This window comes from Acomys minous (assembly GCF_964271855.1).
Source record: "Acomys minous genome assembly, chromosome: 7".
NCBI lineage: Eukaryota > Metazoa > Chordata > Mammalia > Rodentia > Muridae > Acomys > Acomys minous.
The window spans coordinates 88,411,464-88,438,633 of record NC_140488.1 but is presented as its reverse complement, the minus strand read 5'-3'; the positions used below and the strand labels follow the sequence as shown (position 1 = coordinate 88,438,633).

Sequence of the window (27,170 nt, the reverse complement as noted above, 5' to 3'; positions counted from 1 at the left end):
AGCCAATATTAAAACAAGTTTACCAATTTAACTTTTAAACATGTAGTTGTGTGTATTTGAATGAAAAAAATTCATTTTAAGCTCATTTCATTTGACTTTAAGTAGTTGCTTATCTTGGTTTTTTGTTTCATTTGTAAGAAATAAGGTCATTTTGGAAAGACTGAAACACTAATTAGATTTAGGAGCTACAGTAATTTTAAAGTAAAAGTAAATATTGAAGAGCATTTTGAGTCCTTTTCATCCATTTTCCATATAATATTTTGTTTCAATTCTTAGAAAATTCACATTCATCTTCAGTTCATTTCTGCCTTACCATTTCTAAGTTGATAATATATTGACTGGAAAATCAAATTCACAAAAAAATCTGATTTTCTCAGTAGTGAGTGCCTACCACATCAAACTGAAATTAAATGAAGATTCTCATTTTAAAGCAAAGTACGTGTGATATATTGTGCAAGCAACTCATAACCTTAGATTCCTCTACTAATCATTGTTCATACATGCAGAAGTAGCTTTTCCTTAATTTGGTTTAATTATATAATGCGTATCTTTGCACCAGATACACAAACACACACGCATGCACACATGTGTATATATACACATATGCATTACTTCATGTTTTTGTTTTTCTTGGTAACATAACATTACATCTCATATCTATGCACACATGTTGGCTTGGTATTTGTTTCTTCATAATTTACAGAATAATAGTCATTGTTTATATAGAAAATATATATAACAGTTAAGCTGTATAATTACAAGGACTGTTGCATGGTTCTATCCCCACTAACTGGAATATTCCTGGTATATAACAGATATTCTATTCTAATATATATATGTGTGTGTATATATATATATACATATATATGTGAATGAAATATTTCCTTTAAATTTCCTGTGTCCCTTAAAGACTTCTTTATAGATAAGTTTTTCTCAGTTGCCATCATCTTGTTTCTGCTCATTGTTACTTTTTGCCTCTCTATACAAACAATGCAGTGTCACTTCCTCCTCCTCTTTAGAATAACCATAAACTATAGTGATATTCATGACATTTTGTAGATGAACATGCTCTCTGCTGAGGGTCATGATTTTCCTGTTACTCCTTTTCTCTTAATAACTTCAAACTCCTTGTTTACTCAGGACTTCTCTCCTAACATGCTTCAGCATCCTTCTTTGTATTTTCTGAACTCTATGACACAATTTCTCAAAGCATGAATTGTATACTTTTAAGTTATATTTTATGTTTATGAGTGTTTTGCCTGCATTTTTATGTCAGTAGTGGATACATACCTGGTATCCATGGAGGCCATGAGAGAGCATCACATCCTCTGGATTTAAAGTTGCATGTGGTTAATAGCCACTTTGTGGGTGGTAGGAACCAAACCCAAGTCCTCTGCAAGAGCAGCAAGTGAACCTAACTGCAAAGCCATCTCTACACCAACTACAATATTTTGTAACATACACTAAATATTCTGCTTTCTCTACTAATGACTATGAGGCTTCTGAGAGACCCAGTACATAGATAAAAAGATACATAGTACATATATGTATATTTCACAGTAGATAGGAAAAGAATGTTGTAAGATATTTGTGTAGTTTAAATTCTGATTTCCTACCTAAATGATGTGTAAACTCTGCTCCCGCGTTCTTCCATGGTACGTCAATAAAGCAGCTTACAGCCAATTCATGACCAGGAGACAGAATAGGGCTGGATTTTCTCCCAGCCATGGGAGGAGGTAGTAGAGGATTCAGCCATGGGTAGAGGTCCAAGGAAGATCAGGAGGAAGGAGATGGAGTCAAGGGAAGCTACAAAGTGTAAATACCACTGGGATGTTTGCTGATAGTAAGACAAAATAGCATAGAGAGTTACAAATAAATTTAAACTGCTCAAGTTTGTGTTGAGAAGCCTTGTATTTCAAAAGTCTCAATTATTTGTGTGATAGCCAGGTTAAAAAATAAACTAAGAGAAAAAAGCACTGTGATATAAAAATAACCTCCATAAATGGCGCCTAATGTGGGGCACCACCTGTAGGCTTGGACCTTTTACAAACCTACTTTATTTGGGGTTCTTTAATGCCTATACCTCCCTTTGAACCCATCTACCCTAGAAAAAAGAGACAAAAGGTTAATAGGGATGGGCAAATAAATACTTAGTTGGAAATTGGAGTGTAGAGTGTAGAAAATGAGAAATCTCAGGACACTTACACCGCATCAAACCACTAAAGACAGTCTTGCTATGGTGGTAGCATTTAGGTAGGATCTAAAGTAAATAAATTGGAGCCATCTAGACAACAGAAATGTTCAACTCCAAGCAGGGGGTAGCCACATACCTGAGGATACTAAGTCAATAATATGTTTGGTTATATCACTTCTTGGCATATACCCAAAAGATGATCCACCATACCACAAGATGTGCAGGAGTAAAAGAGGGAGCAGAGTTTGAGGGAATGGCCAACCAATGACTGGCCCAGCTTGAGACCCATGCCATGAGATGGAGCCAACCCTTGACACTGTTAATGAAATGCTCAACTATGTTCATAGCAGCTTTATTGGCAATATCCAGAAACTGGAAATAATCTATATGTCCCTCAACTGAAGAATGGGTAAGGAAAATGTGATACTTTTATACAATAGAATACTACTCAGCTATTAAAAACAATGTCATCATGACTTTTGCAGGCAAGTGGATGGAACTAGAAAATACTATCCTGAGTGAGGTAACCCAGACTCAGAAAGGCACACATGGCATACACTCATTGTAAGTGGGTATTAGCTATAAAGTACAGGATGACTATACTACAATCCACAGACCCAAAGAAACTAATAACAAGGAGGGCCCAAGAGGGCAGACACTTGAATCTCACTGAAAAGGGGAAATAGATTAGATGTTGGGGTGGATGGAGGGTTGTGGAGGGGTGGGGATGGGAACAGAAGAAAACAAGTGTCGGGATGATGGAGGGAAGGAGTACTGGGGGTAGCAACAAGAATAAAGCAGGGCATCTCTGGTATGAGGTAGAAACCTAGGAAATGCCCAGGAATCTATGAAGGTGAGCCTAGCTAGGTCTCTTAACAATGGGGGAATATGGAGCCTGAAGTGGCCATCTGCTGTAGTCAAGCAATATTTCCAATGGAGGGACTGGGACATGAACTTAGCCACAAAACCTTAGACCCTCAATTTTTCCTACCTACAAGATGTGCAGGAGTAAAAGAGGGAATAGATTTTGAGGGAATGGCCAACCAACGACAGGCCCCGCTTAAGACCCATGCCATAAGAGGGAGCTGATCCCTGATACTATTAATGGTATTCTGCTATACTTGCAGACAGGAACCTAGCAAAACTGTCATCAGAGGGGAGGGAGGCAAGAGGAAGGGAATGGAAGGAAAAGAGGGAGGGAAAGCTATGATCAGAATGTAAAGCAAATGAGTAATTAATAATGATGGTGATGTTGCAGCTGATAATATAATAATAATAACAATAATAATAATTTTAAGTCTGATGAAGTTTCAGAGCTTAGCATCCTTCAAGTTCTTGTTATAATACAAATGTCAGATTTTCAGGCCCTCCTCAGACTACTGGAAAAAAAAAACACTGAGTGACAGTCTGTTAAAAGACCTTAATCATGATGATGTGCTGAATTAGTTGAGAATCATTGTAATAAACTGATATTTTGAGCCATGTACAGGAGGAAAGGAAGAAAGCTATATCTCTACTTAGCTACAATAGTAGAAAGAAATGTTATGTGAATTATGGATGTTTGGGAAAGTTTGAAAAGGTTACTAAAGGGCAGCATGTAGCTTAGCGGTAGAGCCCTGGCATAGCATGTATTAAGCTCTGGGTTCCATCCTCAAAATAAAAGAACACAAGAACTTGTTAAACAAAAATATAACATCTGTTTAAAATATCTTCTGAATTTGAAGATGAATGTCTAGGATATCTACCCCCTCTTTGGTCTCTGAGAGCACCTGTATATACACACACACACACACACACACACACACACACACACACACACACACACATGCGCTCGTGCGCGCGCGCACACACCACCACCACCACCACCACACAACTAACTAACTGAAAATTAATGATAAATAAAATGCAAGATTTTCAAAATAAAACTATGTCATACATCTGTCCTATGCATAATGTTCATATCCACCTCTACTCTTCCTCTGAGTGCCCTGCCTCAATGCATCTTCCCAACTTAATATCTTTACTTTTTATAAGCCACTGTATTGAATTAGTGCTGGATGTGGGGCCATCTCTTGTGGAATTAACCACCTACTAGTGACAACACCCCCGAAAGAAGTGACTCCTATCCTTCCCCTAGTAGCCATCAACTACCAATAGCTTCTCAGTGGTTGATCTTTTTAATGGTCTATGGATGATTACTTACTTTAAATACATTGATAAATTTCACTAATATCCATTTGCTTTATGTGCTGTCACATATAATTTAAATTTCTCAGAAAGAAAATACTGGCTCCCCTCCCTACCCCAACCCCATTTACTGAGCAGCTTAAAACATGAACTGTTTAAATGGTTTGTTTATACTCAGTAGAAACCATTTTATTTTGATTGTGCATATTTTGCAATTAGCCTCTGTAAAACAGCCATGAACTACCTTTATATTAGTTTTAATTGTGTCATTAGAAAACTGTAGAAAGCTTATAATGGCTTCGTTTGTTTAGTTTGTTTGTTTGCTTGCTTGCTTTTATTCTATAAAGGAGAAATAATTAGCAGTCAGACTTAGGACTACAGAATTAAGTTTACAAGGAAATTAAAGTAACTAAGATTTTTCAGCTTGCCTTTTGTTGTTGTTGTTATTGTTGTTGTTGTTGTTGTTGTTGTTGTTGTTGTTGTTGTTGTTAAACCCTGGGAAAACTGGGGCTTGGCATATGGCTCAGTGAGTAAATGTTTGTTCTGCAAGAATGAGAAAGTGGGCTTGGATCCTCAGCAATCCTGTTTTTTAAAAAAAGCCTGATGTGGCAGTGCATGTCTGTTACCCCAGCACTAGGTAGACAGAGACATGAGGATCCTTGGTGCTTGCTGGACAGCCAGGCTATTGGAAAAAACAAGCTCCAGGTTCACTGAGCAACCCTGTCTAAACAGTAAGGCAGAAATGTGCTAGTTGAAGACACCTGATGCTGACATCTGGTTTTCACATGTGCAAACACAGGTGGTTTCACACTTACACACATGTACATACACACATGCACAACATACAAGAAAATGAAAATAAAATAAAATTTGTTAAAGCCTTTCCTCTATGATCAGTGTTGTCCTATTCCTCATTCTCAAAGTATACTATTAACTCTGCAGAAATGTCTCTGTGATTAAGAAAACTTGATGAGCTTTAAGATAACCTGCGTTCACTTGCTTGCTAGCACCCAAGTTGTACACTTCCAACCATCAGAGGATCCAGCACTCTCTTCTGTCCTCCATGCACATCAGCATATGCACACAAACACACATAGCTAAAAATAAAAAATTAAGCTAAGGTTTCTCTGTATAACCTGGGACTTGACACATAGACCAACCTAACCTTGAACTCCTAGAGATCTGACTGCTTCTGCCTCCCAGGTGCTGGGACTAAAGTTGTGAAGCATTATACCCAGCAGTAAATCTTTTTAAATGCATTTTAAAAGATGTTTGCTATTGAATAGTAAATATATTAAGTCTTTATTTCCCTGGATTTATGGCTTCATGGAAACTTCTAGGAAATGGCAGAGGAATAAAGTATAGGCTGATACAGGAGGATCATTCTCCAACGTTATAGAGAGTTTTGGGTGGCTGTTCACGCAGCAAACTGTCTGTCATCTTCTCCTTTGGAAAGCTACTAATCATTTCTCTTGATATACTCAGGTAATCAAGTTTATTCCTTCTCAAGTCTCTGATAAAGTTGAAGACCAGATAGTTTAGTTTTACAATTAAGCTTAGTTGTTTATGGGTTAAGATGTTTTCAGGTCTAGATAGATGTTTTAAATTGATAATGACAAGATGTGATGGAGACTGATTTACATTCAGAATTTTAGATGCACCAAGATATGAAAGATGTTTTCTTCAAGGTTGCCAAATACAAATAGCCAAAAGACTATGAATGTAACTTTATATAGCTCCTGATTGTTTCTCGGTTCTTCTTGTTATAGGTAGTTTATTGTATATGTATAATAATATAAATGTATATGTAAAAAAGAAATATAATAAAAAATAAAATTTGCATAAAAATGTCAAACCTGTGCTCTAGAGTGAGGCACTTTCTCAAATTATAGCAATGAACACAGTGAAATGTTTTATTTCGGTTTGTTTTTTAGGAAATTAAAAAACATTATTTACATTGATTTTAATTCTTAATTCTTTTTCTTCAAAAATTTATCTTTAATTTGTTTACTTTACATCCTGATTGTAGCCTCCTCCATCATCTCCTCCTCATCCTTCCCTCCTTCCCTCCTTCCCTCCCTCATAACCTCTGCCTCTCTCCCTCCCTTTGTCATACTCTCTTCTTCCCTCCTCTAGTCCTCAGAAAGGGGAGCCCTCCTCTCCTAACAATTGACCTCAGCCTATCAAGTCTCATCTATAATACCTGTATCCTCTTTCTCTGTGGCCTGTCAAGACTGCCCCATCTAGGGGAAGTGGTCAACGAGGGGTGGGGGAAGAGTCCATGTCAGAACTAGTCCCTATTCCTCATATGATACAGTGGGAGCCATATGGAGACTGTGCTACCTACCTACTACATCTGAGCAGTGGGTCTAGGTCCACATCATGCATGGTCTTTGGTTGGTGCATCAGTCTCTGTATTGTAGCATGGCTATCTGTATTATGTGCTTAATATCCGTTTATGAGCGAGTATATACCACATGTGTCTTTCTGGGTCTGGGTTCCCTTGATCTTTTCCAGTTCCATTCATTTGCCTGCAAATTTCAAGATTTCTTTGTTTTAATAGTTGACTAGCATTCCATTGTGTAAATGTACCACAGTTTCTTTATCCATTCTTTGACTGAGGGACATCTAGGTTGTTTCCAGGTTCTGGTTATTACAGAAAAGGCTGCTATGAACATAGTTGAGCATATGACCTTGTTGTGTGGTGGAGCATCTTCTGGGTGTATTCCAAGGAGTGGAATAGCTGGGTCCTGAGGTAGACCTATTCTCAGTTTTCTGAAAAATCGGCAGATTGATTGCCAAAGTGGCTATAAAAGTTTGCACTCCCACCAGCAATGGAGGAGTGTTCCCCTTTCTCCACATCTGCACCAGCATGTGCTGTCACTTGATGGTTTATTGTTGTTTTATTTTTAATATATGTTATTAATTTATTCATATTATATCCCAATGGTTATCCCATCCCTTGTATCCTCCCATTCCTCTCTCCCTCCCATTTTCCAATTACTCCCCTCCCCTATGACTGTGACTGAGGGGGACCTCCTCCCCCTGTATATGCTCATAGGGTATCAAGTCTCTTCTTGATAACCTGCTATCCTTCCTCTGGGTGCCACTGGGCCTTCCCATCCAGGGGACGTGGTCAAATATGGGGTACCAGAGTTCCTGTGAAAGTCAGACCCCACTCTCCACTCAACTGTGGAAAATATCCTGTCCATTGGCTTGATCTGGGAAAGAGTTTGAAGTTTATTGCACGTATTGTCTTTGGTTGGTGCCATAGTTTGAGCAGGACCCCTGGACCCAGTTTTGCCCATCATAATGTTCTTCTTGTAGGTTTCTAGGACCCTCTGGATCCTGCTATTTCCCCATTCTCCCATGTTTCTCTCACCTAGAGTCCCAATAAGATTCAATCCCCTCTGTCTCACTTTCCTGGTAGGTGAAGACTTTCACAGCCTAAGTGTCCCTCAGTAGAAGAATGGTTAAAGAAACTATGGTACATTTACACTGTGCAATACTACTCAACTATTAAAAACAAGGAATTCCTGAAATTTATGGACAAATGGATTGAACTAGAAATGATCATAATCAGTGAGTTAACCCAGAAGCAGAAATAGTCAAATGGTATATACTCACCTATATCTGCATACTTGAGTTTTTTATCCTGGCCATTCTGACACATTAAATCTGGTTTTATGTTGAGATCTTTAATTCACTTTGACTTTAGTTTTCTGCAGGTGATAAATAAGGGTCTATTTGAATTTTACTATGAGTAGACATCCAGTTAGACCAGCACCATTTGTTGAAGATGGTATCTTTTACCACATCAGCTGACACAGTAATATGTTAAAAGAATATTTTATATATGGGTGTATATTATTTCCAATAACATGAGAATAAGTGAAATATCATTTGTCATTTGTAAAAGTGTTGGTTCTACGTGCAAAAACTTAAGAAGTACACCTGTCAATTGCTATTATTTGAATGTCACAAATTTGGACTCAGGATGAGTCTGAGAAGAGATAAAATATAATTGTTGATAATTGTTTGGGAAATAAGGAAATATAATATCTTTATGCCAAGAAACTTTATATTGTTTTTCTTTTTTTTCTTAAATTTAACCTTCCCTAGGTCATCCTGATTATGCTACATCTAGATCATTAGTTTTTATTCTGTTTTATTATTTATGTATTTATTCAGTTTGCTTGTCAAAAGTTATCAAGCCCAAATATGAAAGTTTAAAATTTTCCTGAAAACTGAATGCAAGGGAGACAATGAAATCACATAATATTTTGGCTTCAGGCTACTACAATAAAAACTGATAGTGGGATGGAATGTAACTGTATTTCTATTTTTTTAATACCTGCTACTTTGACATAATTTATTGTTTAGAATATCTCTACCAGAGACAAATGTGATACTAAGGACATGAGGTTGTATTCATGCAGTCTGCCACTAACTCATCTGTCATAACTCCATGATGTTCTTTATAATTTAGAAGAAACATAGAGTTCAACATTGTGGAAATGATAATTCATCCATTTTGGTGAAGCTCTGAGGCAGCCTTGTAACATTAGAATTGAGAGTTCTTGTGAGAAAGATCATGGGGTGGGGAGATGGACAGAAAAAAAGATGTCAGAAGTAAAGGAGAATGGGTAATTAGATAAACTTAGTAGATATAGTTGCTGCTGTAAGTGGTCCAGCCAGATTCCTTTACAAATTTCCTGTACCACTTTCCCCACAATTCTGAATGTTTAATGCTAAAAGGCTCAGAATGGAATCCTTTCCCAAAGAACCTCCCTCAACCAAAAGAAAAATCATCTACCCCCCCATCCTTCCCCCAAAGACCATGAGTAGTAAAAATAATCCCTTTGTCTCAACATGTGTCCCATGATGGCCTCATTTGTACATCAAAGCTTGTGGGGACTAAACTGTCCAAATGGAAGCACATCTGCCCTTAGCTTTCTTATCTTTCTTCCTGCTTCTGCCTCTACTCTTCTCAGAATAGCACTAACTTTTTGCTTCTCTGAATCCTGACCTACAACAGTGGGAATCAAAAGCTACCTATATACTTTGGAACCACACTAGGTGAGGAACAATTCAGAATGAAAAGCCACGATACCAGTGGTCTTCAAGCCTAGTTTCATGAAAAGCTTGCCTGCACCTCATCATCCATTTTATTGTGGTTGGTTCAATAAAATTTGAAAGTCTCAATCCATGCAGCTATTTAAAAAATCTCCATAGGTCTGGCAAATCATGGTTCAATTCTTGACTCTCTTGGTCTTATTAATATAACATGGCCAGTGATTGAAGCAAAAAAAAAAAAAAATCATGTCAGCTCTACCTGCTCTCAATTCCTGAGCAGCTGGATGTAGTGAGAACTTCTCTGAGCCTTGAAATGAGAGCAGCATGTAAATTCAGTAAAGATCCTGATTACTGTACCCTCTTCTAATCCTTCCCATACCCAATACCAGAATTATGGGACTTTATCTAACCCCTCATGTGTTTAGGCTAATTTTTTTAGGATCCTGGTTCACCAACATTCTGTAAGGTTTTCTTGTAGAAGAAAAATAATGCAGCTAGTAGCTCTTTCATTTCTTAAGTACTATTTGTCATACCAATGTCTTTGTATGGTGTAAATAACAAGGAAGTGATATTTCTTCATTGTTGGACTCTATACTCATTTTGAGTATCTGTAAAATCATACAGGGCCCCTACAAATAAGCATGATGAAATTTTATAAGGAAGGTTGAATGCCTTGAGACTTTGAGTAGCACAGTTTATTCATAAGCTGCAGAGAGAGAGAGAGAGAGAGAGAGAGAGAGAGAGAGAGAGAGAGAGAGATGGAGACAGAGAAAGAGACAGAGACAGAGACAGAGTTTTGAGGATCCAATACTCTCCTTTTCCTTCTGGATTATTTGCACAGCTACTTCTGCTATGGATTCTTACATTATTGCGGACATTCACATCTGACACTTCTATTTTCTCTCCATCCACAAACCTCATCTTACTTTACTTTCCTCCTAATCCATTTTAGATTCCACAGTATGTATTTCAATCACATTCCGTTTAAAATTGAAATGCCCTTATCTCTAAGTATTTGTGCCACAATCATCTGACAAAACCTTAAACACGGATCAACTGTTTTCTTCTTTCTTGAAGGGAACATTGTTGGAGAAGGGAATTAGAACAGATTGATTCTGCTAAAACATTTTGATCCTCAATTTCAAATGGGCTCTCTGTGCTATCTGGCACCCTTGGTGCATTTCATAGGTCAACTTCCTCTCACAATCTCTAGCAAAACTAGTTCAGATATCCCCACTTAGCCTTCATTCATCTTTGAATTCTGTGAATTCACTATGCACACTATGCCTAGTCTGTTGCTTCCCAGTTTCACAGAATATACAAAGGCTCTTGAAGTCGAGTTTCTGGGGCTAGGGAAATGCTTCGCTAGGGATGAATACTTGCTATGAAAGCAAGAGGACCTGAGTTCAGATTCCCAGAACCCACACAGAAGCCAAACATGATCTCATGTACCGGTAACCAATGTGCTGGAGAATAGAGCCAGGCAGCTTCTAGTGTCAACTTTCTTTGCCAAAAATACTAAGCTTCGTATTCAATGAGGGGCCCCTTTCAAAGAATAGACAGACAATATAAAAGAACTTTCCAACATCTGGCCTCTAGATGTTCATGCCTGATTGAGCAACACACACACACACACACATTTCCTCAACTATTATCATCCAAAGTGACCTTCTTTGTCTTTACAACATGAAAAGTCTCTTAACTGTCAACTCAAAATTGCTTCCTCAAAAAAGCATTTCTTTTATAAGAGACAATTTCTTTCTTTCTTTATAAAAGTTGTTGACTATAATTCCAAACATACTTGAAAAAATCTTTAATTATATAAAGATAAGCAAATATATGACAGGAAATTGAATTTTATAAAAAGAAAAACTGACCTATCAAACAAATATATCATTTTAAATCAGTACTTTTCATCTATAATCAGACATTTAACGAAGTGAAAATTCCACTTGCATTAAACTAGTCATAGTAGAATTACTCTTGGTTTGCTCTTTCATGAAAAGCATATTCCAGACATTAAAGTAATTTAGAGAAACCCACAGTCTAATGGCTTCCTTCAATATTTTCACAATTACTGTTTCCAAACTAGAATAAAACCTAATGGAATCCTGGCTTTATTTAAGGTGTGCATCATATTGGTCAGAGTTAACTGCACGTTTTGACATATTTTGTGCAATATTTAATAATGTAAACAAATTTATGTGTATAATATTAAATTTTCTGATAGTTGAAGTACATTTAACCTTACTATTAGATATGTTTAAATGATGTAGTGCCTGTATTCACACTGTACATAGTGTAATTATTTAAGTGTTCCTTTCCTGCTGCTGTGACAAAATACCCTGACAAAAGAGTAAAAGACTTTCTTCTGGCTCGCAGTTCAAAGGTACATTACACGAAGGCAGAGAAGTTAAGGCAGCAAGAGATGAAGGCAGCTCTTTAACTGTCACCTTGTCAACAGATCTTTCCCTGTCAAAATTCCTGTGGTCTACACTCTATATGTTCAACATTCAAGAAGCTAAGGAAACAGAATTATTTGTTCCAGGCCAACATGAGCTACATAGCTATTTCTAGTCTAGCCTGTGACATATAGGGGATCCTTCCTCAACAACAACAACGACAACAACAACAACAACAACAACAACAATAATAATAATAATAATAATGGTGGTGGTGATGAATTAGAAGGCATTTATAAAGCTTTTGTGAGGTTGGTGAGATGTTTCAGCTCGTGGACTTACTGCTGTGCATAATAATAGCAGTTATAGAAAACTAGTAGCAGCAAAGTAATTTATAATAGATGTTCCCTCTTTTGATTCAATTAAGAATTATGGTGGAACAGTTAATGCTGTTTTTTTAAAAACTGGTTAAGGGTTCAAAGTTTTTTTCTGCATGAATTGTCCTTGGCTGGTGCCATAGTTTGAGCAGGACCTCTGGGCGCAGATCTGCCCATCATAATATTCTTGTAGGTTTCTAGGACTGTTTGGATCCTTCTATTTCTCCATTCTCTTATGCTTCTCTCACCTAGAGTCCCAATAGGATGTCCTCCCCTCTGTCCCAGTTTCCTGGTAAGTGAAGACTTTCATAGGACATGCCCCTTGGGCTAGTGTCTAGATATAAGTGAGTATATACCATTTGACTCTTTCTGCTTCTGGGTTAACTCACTCATTATGATCATTTCTAGTTCTATCCATTTGCCTGAAAATTTCAAGATTTCCTTGTTTTTAATAGCTAAGTAGTATTCCATAGTGTAAATGTACCACAGTTTCTTTATCCATTCTTCTACTGAGGGACACTTAGGCTGTTTCCATGTTCTGGCTATTATGAATAAGGCTGCTATGAACATGATTGAGCAAATGTTCTTGTGTGCTGGAGCATCTTCTGGGTATATTCCAAGGAGTGGAATAGCTGGGTCTTGAGGAAACCTTATTCCCATTTTTCTGAGATAGCACCAGATAGATTTCCAAAGTGGTTGTACTAGTTTGCATTCCCACCAGCATGTCCCATGAAAGTCTTCACTCACCAGGAAAGTGGGACAGAGGCGAAGACATCCTATTAGGACTCTAGGTGAGAGAAGCATGGGAGAATGGGGAAATAGAAGGATCCAGAGGGTCCTAGAAACCTACAAGAAGAACATTATGATGGTCAGATCTGGGCCCAGGGGTCCTGCTCAAACTATGGCACCAGACAAGGACAATACGTGCAGTAAACTTCGAACCCCTACCCAGATCTAGCCAATGGACTGGACATTCTCCACAGTTGAGTGGAGGGTGGGGTCTGACTTTCACAGGACTCTGGTGCCCCATATTTGACCACGCCCCCTGGATGGGGAGACCTAGTGGCACTCAGAGGAAGGATAGCAGTCTACCAAGAAGAGACTTGATACCCTATGAGCATATAAAGGGGGAGGAAGTCCCTCTCAGTCATGGTCATAGGAGAGGGGAGTAATGGGAAAATGGGAGGGAGGGAGGAATGGGAGGATACAAGGGATGGGATGACAATTTGAATGTAATATGAATAAATTAATAAAATATATTTTTTAAAAAGGACACTGCAGAGTTTAGAGAAGGAGAAAGGCATGTCTTAAAAAGAAAAATAAAAGATAAAAGAGTACTGGAAATTACTTTTTATCCTTTCAACTCCAAAATAGTGGTTCAGCATTGTTCCTGGGGTTTGAGAAGAGACCATAAAAAATAAAATACTGGAATCAAAGCATGGGAACTTGCCTACTGCCTATTGAAACTGAAATTTAAGTATGAAATAACTTAGAGTCAGAAAGCCTCACTGTCACACAGAGAGACATCTGGCCACCTTGTCATTTTCACTGTGCTGCTTGCTCCATGTTAAAACTCACATGTTTATCTGAGTTTATTAGAAATGCCTGTGGTAATCTAAAAGGACCTGGTTGCACTCCACAGCAATCACCATCCTTGGCCAGGTTTTCACATTGACATTTCAGAAGTCTGTGTTCTAACCTCCTGTTGTACAAAACAATGTAACTAGGGATCATTTCGTTTGAGAGACACAGATATCTATACATGAGTGTTAATGTCCTTTCTACCTGGGCACTTAGTACAAATTCTTTTTTCTTTCTTTCTTTTTCTTTTCCTTTATTTTTTTTAAGACTATAAACAAGCCCTGGTTTATTTTTCTAATTTCACACATAACAATCCTACTGTTGTTGGAGTCACGTCCATCAACTCTCTTCTGCTGTTAATGAAAGGTTCCCTTCCAGCCCTGATCAGGGGTTTCCCACAGAGCTTTCCAACAGCTTTCTGTGGCTGCTTGATTTCATTTCACATCTAAGATGGCGAAAAACAGCAAAATGTCATATGAAAATTTCTTTTTTTAATAATTTTTTATTAGTTTATTCTTGTTACAACTCAATGGTTATCCCATCCCTTGTATCCTCCCCTTCTTCCCTCCCTCCCATTTTCCCCTTATTCCCCTCCCCTATGACTGTTCCTGAGGGGGATTACCTCCCCCTGTATATGCTCATAGGGTATCAAGTCTCTTCTTGGTAACCTGCTGTCCTTCTGAAAAGCTTCTGTAAGGCAGGAGACATTGTCAAGAGAACAAAGCGACAGCCTACAGACTGGGAAAAGATCTTCACCAACCCTACATATGACAAAGGTCTAATATCCAAAATATATAAAGAACTCAAGAAATTAAACACCACCAAACCAAATAACCCAGTTGAGAAATGGGGCTCAGAACTAAACAGAGAATTCTCAACAGAGGTATATTGAATGGCTGAGAAACACTTAAAGAAATGTTTAACCTCCTTAGTCATTAGGGAAATGCAAATCAAGACAACTCTGAGATTCCATCTTACACCCATCAGAATGGCTAAGATCAAAAATTCAAGCGACACCACATGCTGGTGAGGATGTGGGGAGAGAGGAACACTCCTTCATTGCTGGTGGGAATGCAAACTAATACAGCCACTTTGGAAATCTATCAGGTGCTATCTCCTTTATTTTTTTTTTAAGAGAGGGTAGGCGTGAATGTCTTGGACACACTTTTTAGACCAGGCTGGCCTCAAACTCATAGAGATCTACCTGGCTCTGCCTCCCTGAGTGCTGGGATTACAGGCATACACAACCACGCCTGGCTAGTACAAATTCTTCACAAGAGAATGGAATATTTTTTTAGTAACAACTCTTAAAAACATATATTCAGTGGATTCCAATGCTATTCCACCAATAAAATGTTTAATAAATTTATATATTGCAGGAGTTTTATATTTTTATATAGCAAATGCCATAAAATTACCCTGTTACACAGTTTAATACTGTTTATCCTATTCTTGAGGTGGTAAATTCATCACTAATACAGTGAAACATTCACCATTCCAAAGGAAAACATGTATTTTTAATATATTTTCCTTTACTTTTCTTATTCTTTCACATAATACATCCCTAATGCAGTCCCCTCCCTCCCTCCCTCCCCTCCTCCCACTCCTACCTGCCCTTTCTTCCAGATCCACTGCTCCTGTTTCCCTTAATGACCTCTTTTAAAAGCTGATGGGACTGGATATGGTGGCACATACCTTTGACCTTAGTGCTAGGGAGGTAGAAGCAAGTGGATGTCTTTGTGTTTAAAATCAGTCCAGTTTGCATATTGTATTCCAGGCTAGCCAGGCCTATACAGTGATAATATGTCTCAAAAATTAAAACTTTATCTTTTATTTTGGAAGATAAAGGAGGAGGAATGCTGTGAATCTGAGACCATCTTGAGCTATATAGAAAGGCCCTGTCTTAAAACAAAACCCTAAATTCAAATTATTCTTCTTTTGGTGGTCCTTTCCTGGGAAATATTTTTCATTTTTCTGAATATACCTACATTTTCTCTGCTAAAAATAATTAAAGAAAGTGATTTTCATGCTATTTTCATATGAGAATTATTTAAGAGTCTTAAACTCTCTGTAATGCCACATGTTACTTGTCAGGTATTCCGGTTGCTCTAAAAGGATAATGTCACCCTTCTTTTCATTGTGCAAACCTTCTTCCATTCTGAATCACAAGAACTACAAGGGCTATGGTTGAGGCTATTACAAACAATGGTTTTTAACAAAACAGAGGACAAGACACAGGGAAATAATACCTCCCTCCCGGATCAAGTAAGTCAACGAGAGTCAAGTCAGTGATGCTGCCCTTGTGCACAGACATTACATTACATAAACTGTTCTCCTAAGTGAAGGAGTTTGTCCCTTATATGTCACTCGTTGGAACATTTGGTTGTAATGCATCATGTTAAAGATCCATAAATGCCAATTCGATAGGGTAGCTTTGATGCATGATAATATCCTCTGCATATGTGCATAGAGTTCTGTTCAACAGATCCTCATGATGCATCACATCAGAGACTCCTGCTTTCAAGCTCCAGAGACAGCTAATAATCCCCATGGGAGCCTTCAGAAGTCTCTGCTACAAGAGCTAAAATACCATGAGAGCAGAAAGTCATCCTAGGCTGATAAAATTCCTTCCTTCCTAAATGAAATTATGTATTATGTCGTAGGTTTGTGATTTAGTGTATCTTTTCATTTAAAAAAGTAAAAACTCCTTTTCTGCTTTATGTATAGAATTGAAAATCTAGCAGCATTTTACCTCCTCCCCTTAAATATGATGCTAGGGTATCAAGTTTCTTCTTGTAGTCTGTTTTCCTTCCTCCGAGGGCCATCGGGCCTCCCCATCAAGGGGACATGGCCCCAAAAGTTTTTTTAATTGTACAAGACTGTATCGATATCCTGGGTTTTGTATTTTTTCATATGAATTTGAGAATTGTTCCCATCAGTCACAGTCGTAGGGAAGGGGAATGAGGTGAAAGCGGGAGGGAGGAAGGAATGGGAGCATGCACGGGATGGGATAGCAATTGAGATGTAATATGAATGATTTTATTTTTCAATTAAAAAACATTTAAAAATAAAATTAAAAAAAGAATAGGCACTCTGAAGTAGGCAAATCAAACTATGTATCCCAGGTTACAACCATTTTTACCTGTTTGACTGTAGCACTAGTTAACATCTGCAAGTTTAGTTTCTCAAAGGTAAAATGAGAATGCTCCAAGAACCAAGAACATAGGGTTTGTTGTATAGGAAAAAGATTAGTTTATGTATGTGTAAAGCTTATTACAATATTATGTACTAAGGAAGTGTTCAATATAATTATCTATCCCTTAATAAACATGCATTGCTGTAATATTAATACACCATTCTGGATTACTCTATTTAGGCTTCCATTAAAAAAGAAAATACTGGGCCAGGCGTGGTGGTGCACACCTTTAATCCCAGCACTAGGGAGGCAGAGACAGGCAGATAACTGTGAGTTCGAGGCCAGCCTGATCCATAAAGTGAGTCCAGGACATCCAAGGCTAACACAGAGAGACCTTGTATCAAAACACCAAAAAAAGAAAGAAAAGGAAATACAATAATCTGAGTGAGTTAAACCAAACAGAAATTTAGTTCTGTCAAATTTGGAGGCAAGGAAGTCCAAGTTTCAGTGACTAGCAGATAAGATGTTTGGTGTCTCTTCCTCATAGTCACTGCCTCTTCCTCACATAACCAACGGAGCTAGCAAGATCTCTAAGATTTTTTCTTTATAAGGGCACTGTCTTGGGTACTTTTGTATTGCTATAACAAAACACCTTGACAAGACAACTTATAGAAAAAAATAGTTTGTTGAAAGCTTGATTTCTGAAGAGGAGTCTATGACCACCATGGCTGATAGCATGGAATCAGAAAGACATGATTCTGCAGCAGTAGCTGATAGTTCACATCTCATTCACAACCAAGAGACAGAGAGAGGCAAAGAGCTAACTGCGAATGACTTGGCTTTGAAAACTTCAAAGTCCACTCCCACTGACACACCTCCTCTAACAAGGCCATACCTCATAATCCAACTCAAACAATGCCACCAACTGATGGCTAAGTATTCAAATATATGAGCCTCTGAGGATCATTCTCATCCAATCTCATCCATAGACACTAATCTCAAAACTCACTTTTCAAACAGGCCTACGTCCTAATATCATTGTCAGAGTCTTTATATGCATTAATGGTATTATTTTTAGCTTTTAAACGTATGAAAACTTACAAATCATGGAGTGATCATCACTAACATCACACACCAAACAGCATAGGAAGACTTGTAGTTACAGAATGTCTACATTTCTTTGCTTTAAAATTGTTTATCTTCTAATTCCCTCATAGGCACTTCGAGGAGAAATTGCACCTCTTAAAGAGAATGTTAATCATGTCAATGACCTTGCTCACCAGCTGACCACATTGGGCATTCAGTTATCACCTTATAACCTCAGCACTCTAGAAGATCTGAATACTAGATGGAAGCTTCTACAGGTAGGCATGTTGTGAGCAATGCTGCTCCTTGTTATAGTAAAGTGACATGGACATAAAGCTTGCTTGTAATGAGCAATAAAAGGTATTCAAATTTCAAGACACGATGATATATATTTTTAATTTCAGCACTTGCAAGGCAGATCCAGGTGGGTCTCTGTGGATTTCTGGTCAGCCTGGTATACATAGTGAGTTCCGTGCTATCCAGGTCTATATCGTACAACCCTATTTCAAATGAATATTCATTTGATGTTCATAATAATAAGATGCTTTATATTTCTTGATAAGTCCTTATGTTACTAAACTCATTTTCAGAAATGTCCAAAACCTAGGGTTTTGTATGCCTTGCATGAAAGACATGAAAGACAATGGTGAACCACAATGGAGGAACTGAATTACTAGCAGACGATTCATTTGTGCTATTATTGCTTGGATTCTGAAAACCACCTTCCCTTTGCAATTCTAGTTGAAACAAGAGTCAACAGTCTGGTATAAAATTCCCTTAAGAACAAGTATTGTATCATAAATCTACACATAGAAATTTTTCATAGGTTTGTATAGTAAATATAGGGAATAGATATGTGTCCATGTGTCATTTACTCGTTGTGGTACCTTGAACAACTTACTGAACTTTTCTGAACTTTAGTCTTTCCTCTAAAAGATAATAGAATTTTCCACAATCTTAGTTTTTTTTGGTTAGTGTGTAAGTCACAATAATAAGTATAATAAGTCATAAGAACAGAATTTGTCTATAGTGCCCTATATATTCTAGTTCATGGTGTTATTGCAATTATTACTATGATGATAATACATGGGCTTGGAAATCTAATTATCTGTGTGTCCTTCATACCATTTAATCTCTATAGTTGCCAGTACGTTCATCTCCAACATAGTTGTTATAATGCTGAGTGAGATGATTCACATAGTTTTTAGAATATCATTTGACTTACAATAAAAATGCAGGAATGGATATCAGAGTAGGCTATAGTACCTCTACAAAGGACCGTTATACCCCCAGCTGTAAAACTGGTTTAGTCATAAAATTGGAGACTCATTTTTTTCTTTCCAATTTCATAGGATACAGATTGTATACTTCTGAGACTAGAAAGAAAACTAGGTTTGAAGGTATTTGGTCTTCAAAGTTTTAATAATGAAAAAAGGATAAACCAGATTATTCTGCCACCAACAGTCCATTTAAGAGTGTGATTGAAAGTTCAGTTAAAGAATTGCTAGATCTTTAATAAAAGACAAGTTTCAAATTCCAGACCCCTTGAGATCATATGATTTAATTCTTGTATGATGGATAATCTTGAAATAGCTGTATGGTAGATTGTTATCTGTGATATTGACTAAAGCAAGACAATACAGTTAAGTGATTCTATGCCTCCATATGTCTATTGACCACATGGTAGTTCAATACTGTTAAAATCTTATCATTTTCATCCTTAAAATATTTTTTCATTAAAAGCACAAATAACTAAAGTAATGAGTGTCCAAAGGCAAACAATGTTCACATTTGTTCTATTCATATACTCTTGGATTGCATTTCAATTTTCTTGTAAAAGGCTGAGTGCTATATTTGTGTTTCAGAATGTAGTACAAGATTTGTGACAGCTACATGTAAATTTATGACTGAGGTCAAAAGACTACAAATGATATAAAAAAGTCTTAACTATCAATGCTATGTAGGCCAGGCATAGTGGCAAAGATATTTAATCTCAGTACTTAAAAGGTAGATGTAGGCAGATCTCTGTGAATTCAAGGCCAGTCTAGTGTATGTTGTGATTTTCCATACAGCTAGAGCTACATACTGAGACTGTCTCTTAAATAAAAATATACAAGTGGACAAATAATCAATGCTATGTATACTTGGGAATGTAACTCAGTGCTTATCCAGTATATTACAGGACCTGGGTTATAGCCACAGCACTACAAAGAAATCTTTTATTCTATTGTATTATTTATTGTTTATTTATTTATTTGTAAAGCATGAAAAACATTAATGGCTTAATTTCCACACAAGGGCTTGATTGTAAATATGTGGAAATATATGAAAGGAGACAATAAGCTATACCAAAAAATGAGTACAGTCATTATTGGGTTAATATGTTAACATCTTTCAGCTACAACTCTTATTTTTAAAATGAAACAATTCAATTTGTCTAAAGCTACTCCAGTTCATTTCTATAATCCTGTATCTGAATATTAGGAAGAGATACATGTGACAAAATTTAATTTAGAACTCATGATGATGTCTCTTCTATTCGTATCATAATACAGATATGGCTAGTTGAAATAACATTAGTTCTTTCATAACTCTAAACCATTTACCCAGAGGTCATATAGACATACCCTTCTCATATTAAACAATTTAATCAGTGTTTGGCTCATGAATTTTTTGTATACAGCAAAGTTCATGTTTCTATTCTTTTGAATAACCTTAAAGATATGCTTAAGAGAAATTTTCTAGCAGAAAGCAGATGAGCTCAAGCTTTTTGTTTGCACATAATTGAGTCAAGCCAATTACATAATTTATTTATTTTTACTGTAATTCTAACCATTCTGCTACATAATCTTATCCACTTATAAATGTGAGTCATTATTCAGAAAGGGAACATGGTAAATAAAGAAAACCATATCTGTATTAATTAAAGTTCATGGTTGTAGCCTCCCTGACATTTCTAGGAGACACAATCTCTGTTGGTTATTGCCAGAGTATGTGTGCCACCCTTGTACCCTTAGGGATGTCATGCCATGCCTGTCATTGTTGTGGTTCACAGGTGCTGTAGCCGAGTAGCACTGTTGGTCGCTTCCTTTCTTTGGAAGTTTGCATGACAACTTTGGTACAATGAAATCTTTTCCTGGGGGTGTTGGGGGTGGCAGAGGTTTTCAGGTCAGTTACAGATCAAGTCCTCTGAGTCTTATGTTCTCTCTGTTTCCCCTTATCCCTCTCCCATACTTCTCAGAGAAAAGGAGCCCCCCCATCCACCCCAGCACATCAAGTTGCATCAGGTCTGAGCACATCCTCTTCCCTTGTCACTTGGCAAGGCAGCCCTGCCAGGGGGAAATAATTAGGAAGCAGGCAACAGAGTCCACTTCAGAGTCAGCCCTCATTCTCCTTACTAGGGAGCCCACATAAGGACTGAGCGGCCCACCTGTTAAATCTGTTCAGGCAGCCTCTGTCCAATCCATACATGGTCCTTGATTGGATCTTCAGTCTCCACAGAACACCCTGGGCCCAAGTTAATTGCCTCTGTTGGTCTTCTTGGGTAGCTCTATCCCCTCTAAATCCTTCTATCTTTTCCCCTTCCATTCTTCCACAAGACTCCCTACACTCCAGCCAATGTTTGACTGTGGACCTCTGCATCTGTTTGCATCAGCTGCTGGTTGGAGCTATTCAGAGGACAGCTATGCTAGGCTCCCATCTGCAAGCTTAGCAGAGTATGAATAGTGTCAAGGGTTGGCTGTCTCCCATGAATGGGTCTCAGGTTGGGGCAGGCATTGGTTGGACATTTCCCCAATCTCTGCTTTATTTGTGTCTCTGCACATCTTGTAGGCGGGGTAAGTTTTGGGTCGAAGTTATTGTGGGTGGATTGGTGTTCCTCTCCCTCCACTAGGAGTCCTGTCTAGTCAGAAGATGGCCTCTTCAGTCTCCATGACCCCTGCAATTAGGAATCTTAGCTAGAATCACCCTCATATCCTTCCAGGAGCTTAATCTCTTGTGGGTCTCCAGCTTCTCACAGAGAAGCCCCCACCCAAGGTTTCTCCTCTCTCTGAAAGCCCTTTGTCTGCCCACCTCCACTCTCACTATGACTGATATCAACCCCCATTACTCTTCATGCTCTCTCTCTCTTACCCTGTTCCCTCTCTTTCACCACTTCTGCTTTCTATTCTATTTCCTCTTCTGGGTGAAATGTAAGCATTTTCCCTTGGATCCTCCTTGTTACCTATCTTCTTTGGGACTGTGAATTGTAATATGTTTATCCTGTACTATATGGCTAAAATCTGCTAGGTGAATACATACCATGTGTGTCTTTCTGGGTTTGGGTTTCCGCTACTCAGGATGATCTTTTCCAGTTCTGTCCATTTGCCTGCAAATTTCATGATTTCCTTGTTAGTATTCCAATGTATAAGTGTATCACAGTTTTTCTTTATCCATTCTTCAGTTGCTGGACGTCTGGATTGGTTCCAGTTTCTGGCTATTATGAGTAAAGCTGCTATGAACATAGTTGAGCAAATGGAGGACAGGAATTTTCAAAGAGAATAAGATGGGGTTTAATTGAAGTGATTGAAGGGAGGAAAGTGTGAAATGATATAACTATATTAAATTTTCAATAAATAACATTAAAATAAAATAAAATTATAGTACATATTGAAAACCTAGATATTTATGTCAAACAAATTCATTCATTTATGGAATAAATGACTCACTTATAATATGAATATTACACATTTAGAAGAATGTATGTAAAACTAAGGCATTAGACTGCTTCTGTGCTTAGAAGCTTGTACTCACCATCATGACTGCAGCTTAGGTGGACAAAAGAAAGAATTTAGCCATTTATAGTGGTGTATCTGTTGACATATATCACATTAACAACCAGGTACAAATCCACAATTCTTTTTTCCAAGACAAAGAAAAGTTGAAAATACAGCTGAAGTAGTAAAAAAGCAGATATAAAAGAGTGAAAATAAGGAGCTGGAGACATGACTCAGAGGTTAAGAGTACAGTCGGCTCTTCCAGAGGTCCCAAGTTCAATTCCCAAAACCACATGGTGTCTCACAACCATCTATAATGTGATCTGATGCCTTCTTCTGGCCTGCAGGTGTACTACAGAGCACTGTATAAATAATAAATAAATAAATCTTTTTTAAAGAGTGAAAATAAAAACAGGCCTAAATATGGGAAAAATAATGGAAGAAAAGGAATAGAGTTACAAGCCATCAGACTTTACCTTCCTGAATGAGTTAGACTATCCTGGGTTTAGTTACATGACAAATTCATTTTGCTTCAGGAAAAACACCATAGTTATATTTTAGCTGTTTCAGTAAAAATGGTTGAAGCATATAAGCAAGATGGGTGTGACAATCAATAGCAAAGTAAGATATAATTTACCTGTGCATAGAAATGGTGAATAAAAGGGCTTCCCATTTTACTTGAAACCCTTAAATAAAAGTATGAGACACTGGCTTACTTGTAGATTTTCCGTTGGAATAAAATCCTGTCTTATCCCTCTCTGTGTGCATTGGTACGGATGTTGCTACTTGGACCTTTCTCAGAGTGTGTACAGTACTGCTTTATGACATGTTCTCTGACACTGTCTCACAACCCATGCATCATTGTGATTATGTACTGTAAGCAGATATTATGATTATTTACTTTCATAAGTAAGCAAACCAAGGCCTAGAAACATGGCACAACCACAATCACACCAAGTATAAATTGTCACAAGGTCTGAATTAGGTCTTTAGAACTGTCCAGTCCTATCTCCTCTCTTTAAAGTCCCATTAAACTTGGGATTAAGCAAGTCATACTTTAAATCTATTTTGGAGAAGACAAGTGTAAAATGCTTAAAGTTTTTTACAAACTTATCCTCTTTTTAAAATGTTTCTGGGGTACATTAACTTTAAAATCTTCCTTTAACAAGCCAATGGATTAATAAGCCCAGTTCAGCGTACCATTAAAAATGACACTTCTTTCAAATATAAAAGTTTAAAGTATTCTATTCCTTCTTGCCTTTACAACTTAACAACTACATTAAAATCTACTAAAAGTTATTTTAATAAGTCAGCTCTTAAAGTATAGCCAATCTTAATATTTAGTCAAGTACAAAGGAATATCAAAAATCAAAAGAGAAGAAAGTTAAAGCAAGAATCCCTCTCCATTTTGAAGTGATGTACATGCATTGAGTGAAATGGCCATTTTCTTTATTCATCATGGAAGGGAATGATCTACCATCTTTCTAAACTCATGAATAAACCTTTATATGGCACCAGAAAGATGAAAATACAGTCTAACATAAAGAATAGGTTTTTTTATCAACCATAAGGAATTGTAGGATGCAAAAACATCTTAAATTGAATATTATGAAAGCATTTCTTGATACAAAATGCTTTCAATATGTTAAAGAACCATGCTATTAATGAGTTACATTTTTAAAGGTTTGCTCATGTTCTTCTGATATCATGTATACATGTAGTCATCTTCTGTCCCAACATTCTACACACTCAAACCCTGCATATCCATGTCTGCTCTCATTCTTTCCTGTCATTGAATTAGCTCTCGGTGAGCATTTGTTGTACAGTCATTGTAATAAGCCTATTTGGTCCATGGACTACTGACCAAAAATCCCTTTCATACATAGATCATTTTAAATTTTCTTATAGATATATGTTCTGTTATTACTCTCAGAATAATCCATGGTCTCTAAACATCTTCTTACCATAAACATGCAGGAGTATTTGCATAGCTTTATTTTGTAAGTGAAACTAAACAAACCATTTACATTTTAAAAATGAAGACCAGGATAGAGAAATATTTCAGTGGATGTTTGATGTTTGAATTTGATGACATGAGTTTAGAACCTACAGTTTATGTAAAAGCCAGACACAATGGCAATTATTTGAAATTCCATCATTCCTAAGATAAGATGAGAGGTGGAAATAAGAACTTTCCCAGAAGCTTGTACACCAACTACCCTGGCATACCCAGTGGCAAAAAAAAAAAAAAAAAAAAAAAAGAGACCCTGTATAAAACAAGGTTAAAATCATGTCTGACATCCAAAATTGTTCTCGAATATCTATATGTGTGTCATGTCACTCATGCACCTACATGGACACCCAAAAACATGTACATATGCACATATTTCTCTCTCTCTCTCTCTCTCTCTCTCTCTCTCTCTCTCTCTCTCTCTCTCTCTCTCTCCCACCTTTCTCTCAAAGAAGACATCTGTAAATCTTCATTCATGCCATATGAAGAATGGCATCTAATAATAATTCATAGGGGTTCTTTAGTCAACAAGAATCATTGTCTATGCTTAGACATTCAAGTTTCAGCCAGTCTCAGAGCTAGTCCCATATAGTGGGATTAGTAATATAAGTTATCTGCTTGTTCTGCAGTTTAAATTCTTCACATCCTGATTGTAGCTCTCTCCCTCATTCTCTTCTGATCCCCCCTCTTTCCCTCATCCCCTCTCCCTCCCTCCTAGTACTCAGCTAGGGGAGCCCTTTTCCTCTAATATCTGACCTCAGCCTATCAAGTCTCATTTGTATTAGTTGTAACCTCTTCCTCTGTAGCCTGGCAAGGCCATCTTGCCAGGTGGAAGTGATCTAAGTTCAGTGGCCAGAGTGCATGCCTGAAGTAGTCCTTACTCTCCAGATGTGGGATCCACAAGGAAACTGTGCTACTACATCCAAACAGTGGGTCTAGGTACACATATACATGGTCCTTGGTTGATATTTTTGACTCTGTTTTGTAGTGTAGTTGTCCTTTATTATGTGGCTAATGTCCAATTATGAGGAGTATATACCATGTGTGTCTTTCTGGGTCTGGGTTATCTCACTCCAGATGATCTTTTCCAGTTCCATCCATTTGCCTGCAACATAATTAGCTGCTGTATAGATTTATTTTTAATACATTTCAAATAGTACTGTCTAATGTTGTCCAATACAACATGAAGCTGTTGGGACCTTGACTTTATCCAGTCCAATTAGAGACATGTTCCAATGTAATATACATTGATTTTTCCAGGACTTAGAACAAAAAATGTAAAATTTACAAATTGCATTTTGTACTATTACATGTTGGACTGAGAATATTTTACATGTTTAGTTAATTAAATTATGCTATTATGAAGTATTCTCCCATTTATTCTTTAAAATTATTCAAACTTGTATAGGTTTTGAAGATGAGTTGAGTCTGCCTGTCACTTCAAATGGAACAACATACAGTGTTGTTATTTTTGACTTTTTTTTCTTTTTTGAGTTAATTTTTATGCTAATTTTTTATTAATTTATTCTTATTACATCTCAATGGTTATCCCATCCCTTGTATCCTCTCATTCTTCCCTCCCTCCCATTTTCCCCGTATTTCCCTCCCTTATGACTGTTCCTATGATTATATGAACATTTAATATTGAATATATGGCACTCATTCCCTTTGCATTAGAAAGCACTGAAAATCTTTTTCCCAAACTTTTGTAGAGATTTTAGAGCAAAATTTGCCCTCCAGAATTCTCAGTAAGCCAGGCTCAATCACCAATCCCATACCAACCAAAGACATTAGAAATAGTGAAAAACAGAAAGAAGTATTTTTCAATGTGACTACATTGAGAAGAGCAGCAAATATAAGGTAAACATTGACCCTCAGTCCATCTTCTGGGCACTGACAGGAGTTTTACATTCAAATAGAGAACAAGAAGTATGAACAATTAAACCAGTCTGGATAAGGTGTGGTTTGATCCATAATTGTCTCTTCTCTGGTCCTAGCAAAGGATCTGAAAAAGTCCTTATTGCAATGTCAAGTTCCTGAGGGAATAGGTGGCATGAAAATATAATTACATCTGTTTCAGAATGCATCCTCAACCTTATGGGTCCTGTGAGGTTATGCTGTTCTGGGAATCCAAGGTGACTCAGTTGGAAAGGTTAATTATAATAACCTATGTGGTGGTTTGAATTAGAAACATCCTGCATAAACTCAGGCATTTGAACACTTGTTCCCCAATTGGTAGCTGTTTAGAGAGGTTATAGAGAAGTTTACCCTTGCTAAAAGAAGTATGCCACTGGCTTTGAGACTTTATAGCCTTGCTCCACCTCCAGTTCACTGACTCTGTTTTGTGTTAGTGGTTGAAGACACAA

The 27,170-nt window shown here is 37.3% G+C and overlaps 1 protein-coding gene across 11 annotated transcripts in view; it reads left to right on the top strand.

Annotated features, from left to right (window-relative positions):
* The window catches only part of DMD (dystrophin), a gene marked incomplete at its 3' end in the record, with an annotated part of 2,106,393 nt that overhangs the window by 1,733,903 nt on the left and 345,320 nt on the right, over positions 1–27,170 (top strand). For all 11 annotated transcript variants that reach the window (XM_084788839.1, XM_084788837.1, XM_084788840.1 and 8 more), the window contains one exon: positions 18,171–18,317. In XM_084788839.1, coding sequence (XP_084644965.1) covers positions 18,171–18,317 — 147 coding nt within the window. The remainder of the gene's footprint in view (positions 1–18,170; positions 18,318–27,170) is intronic.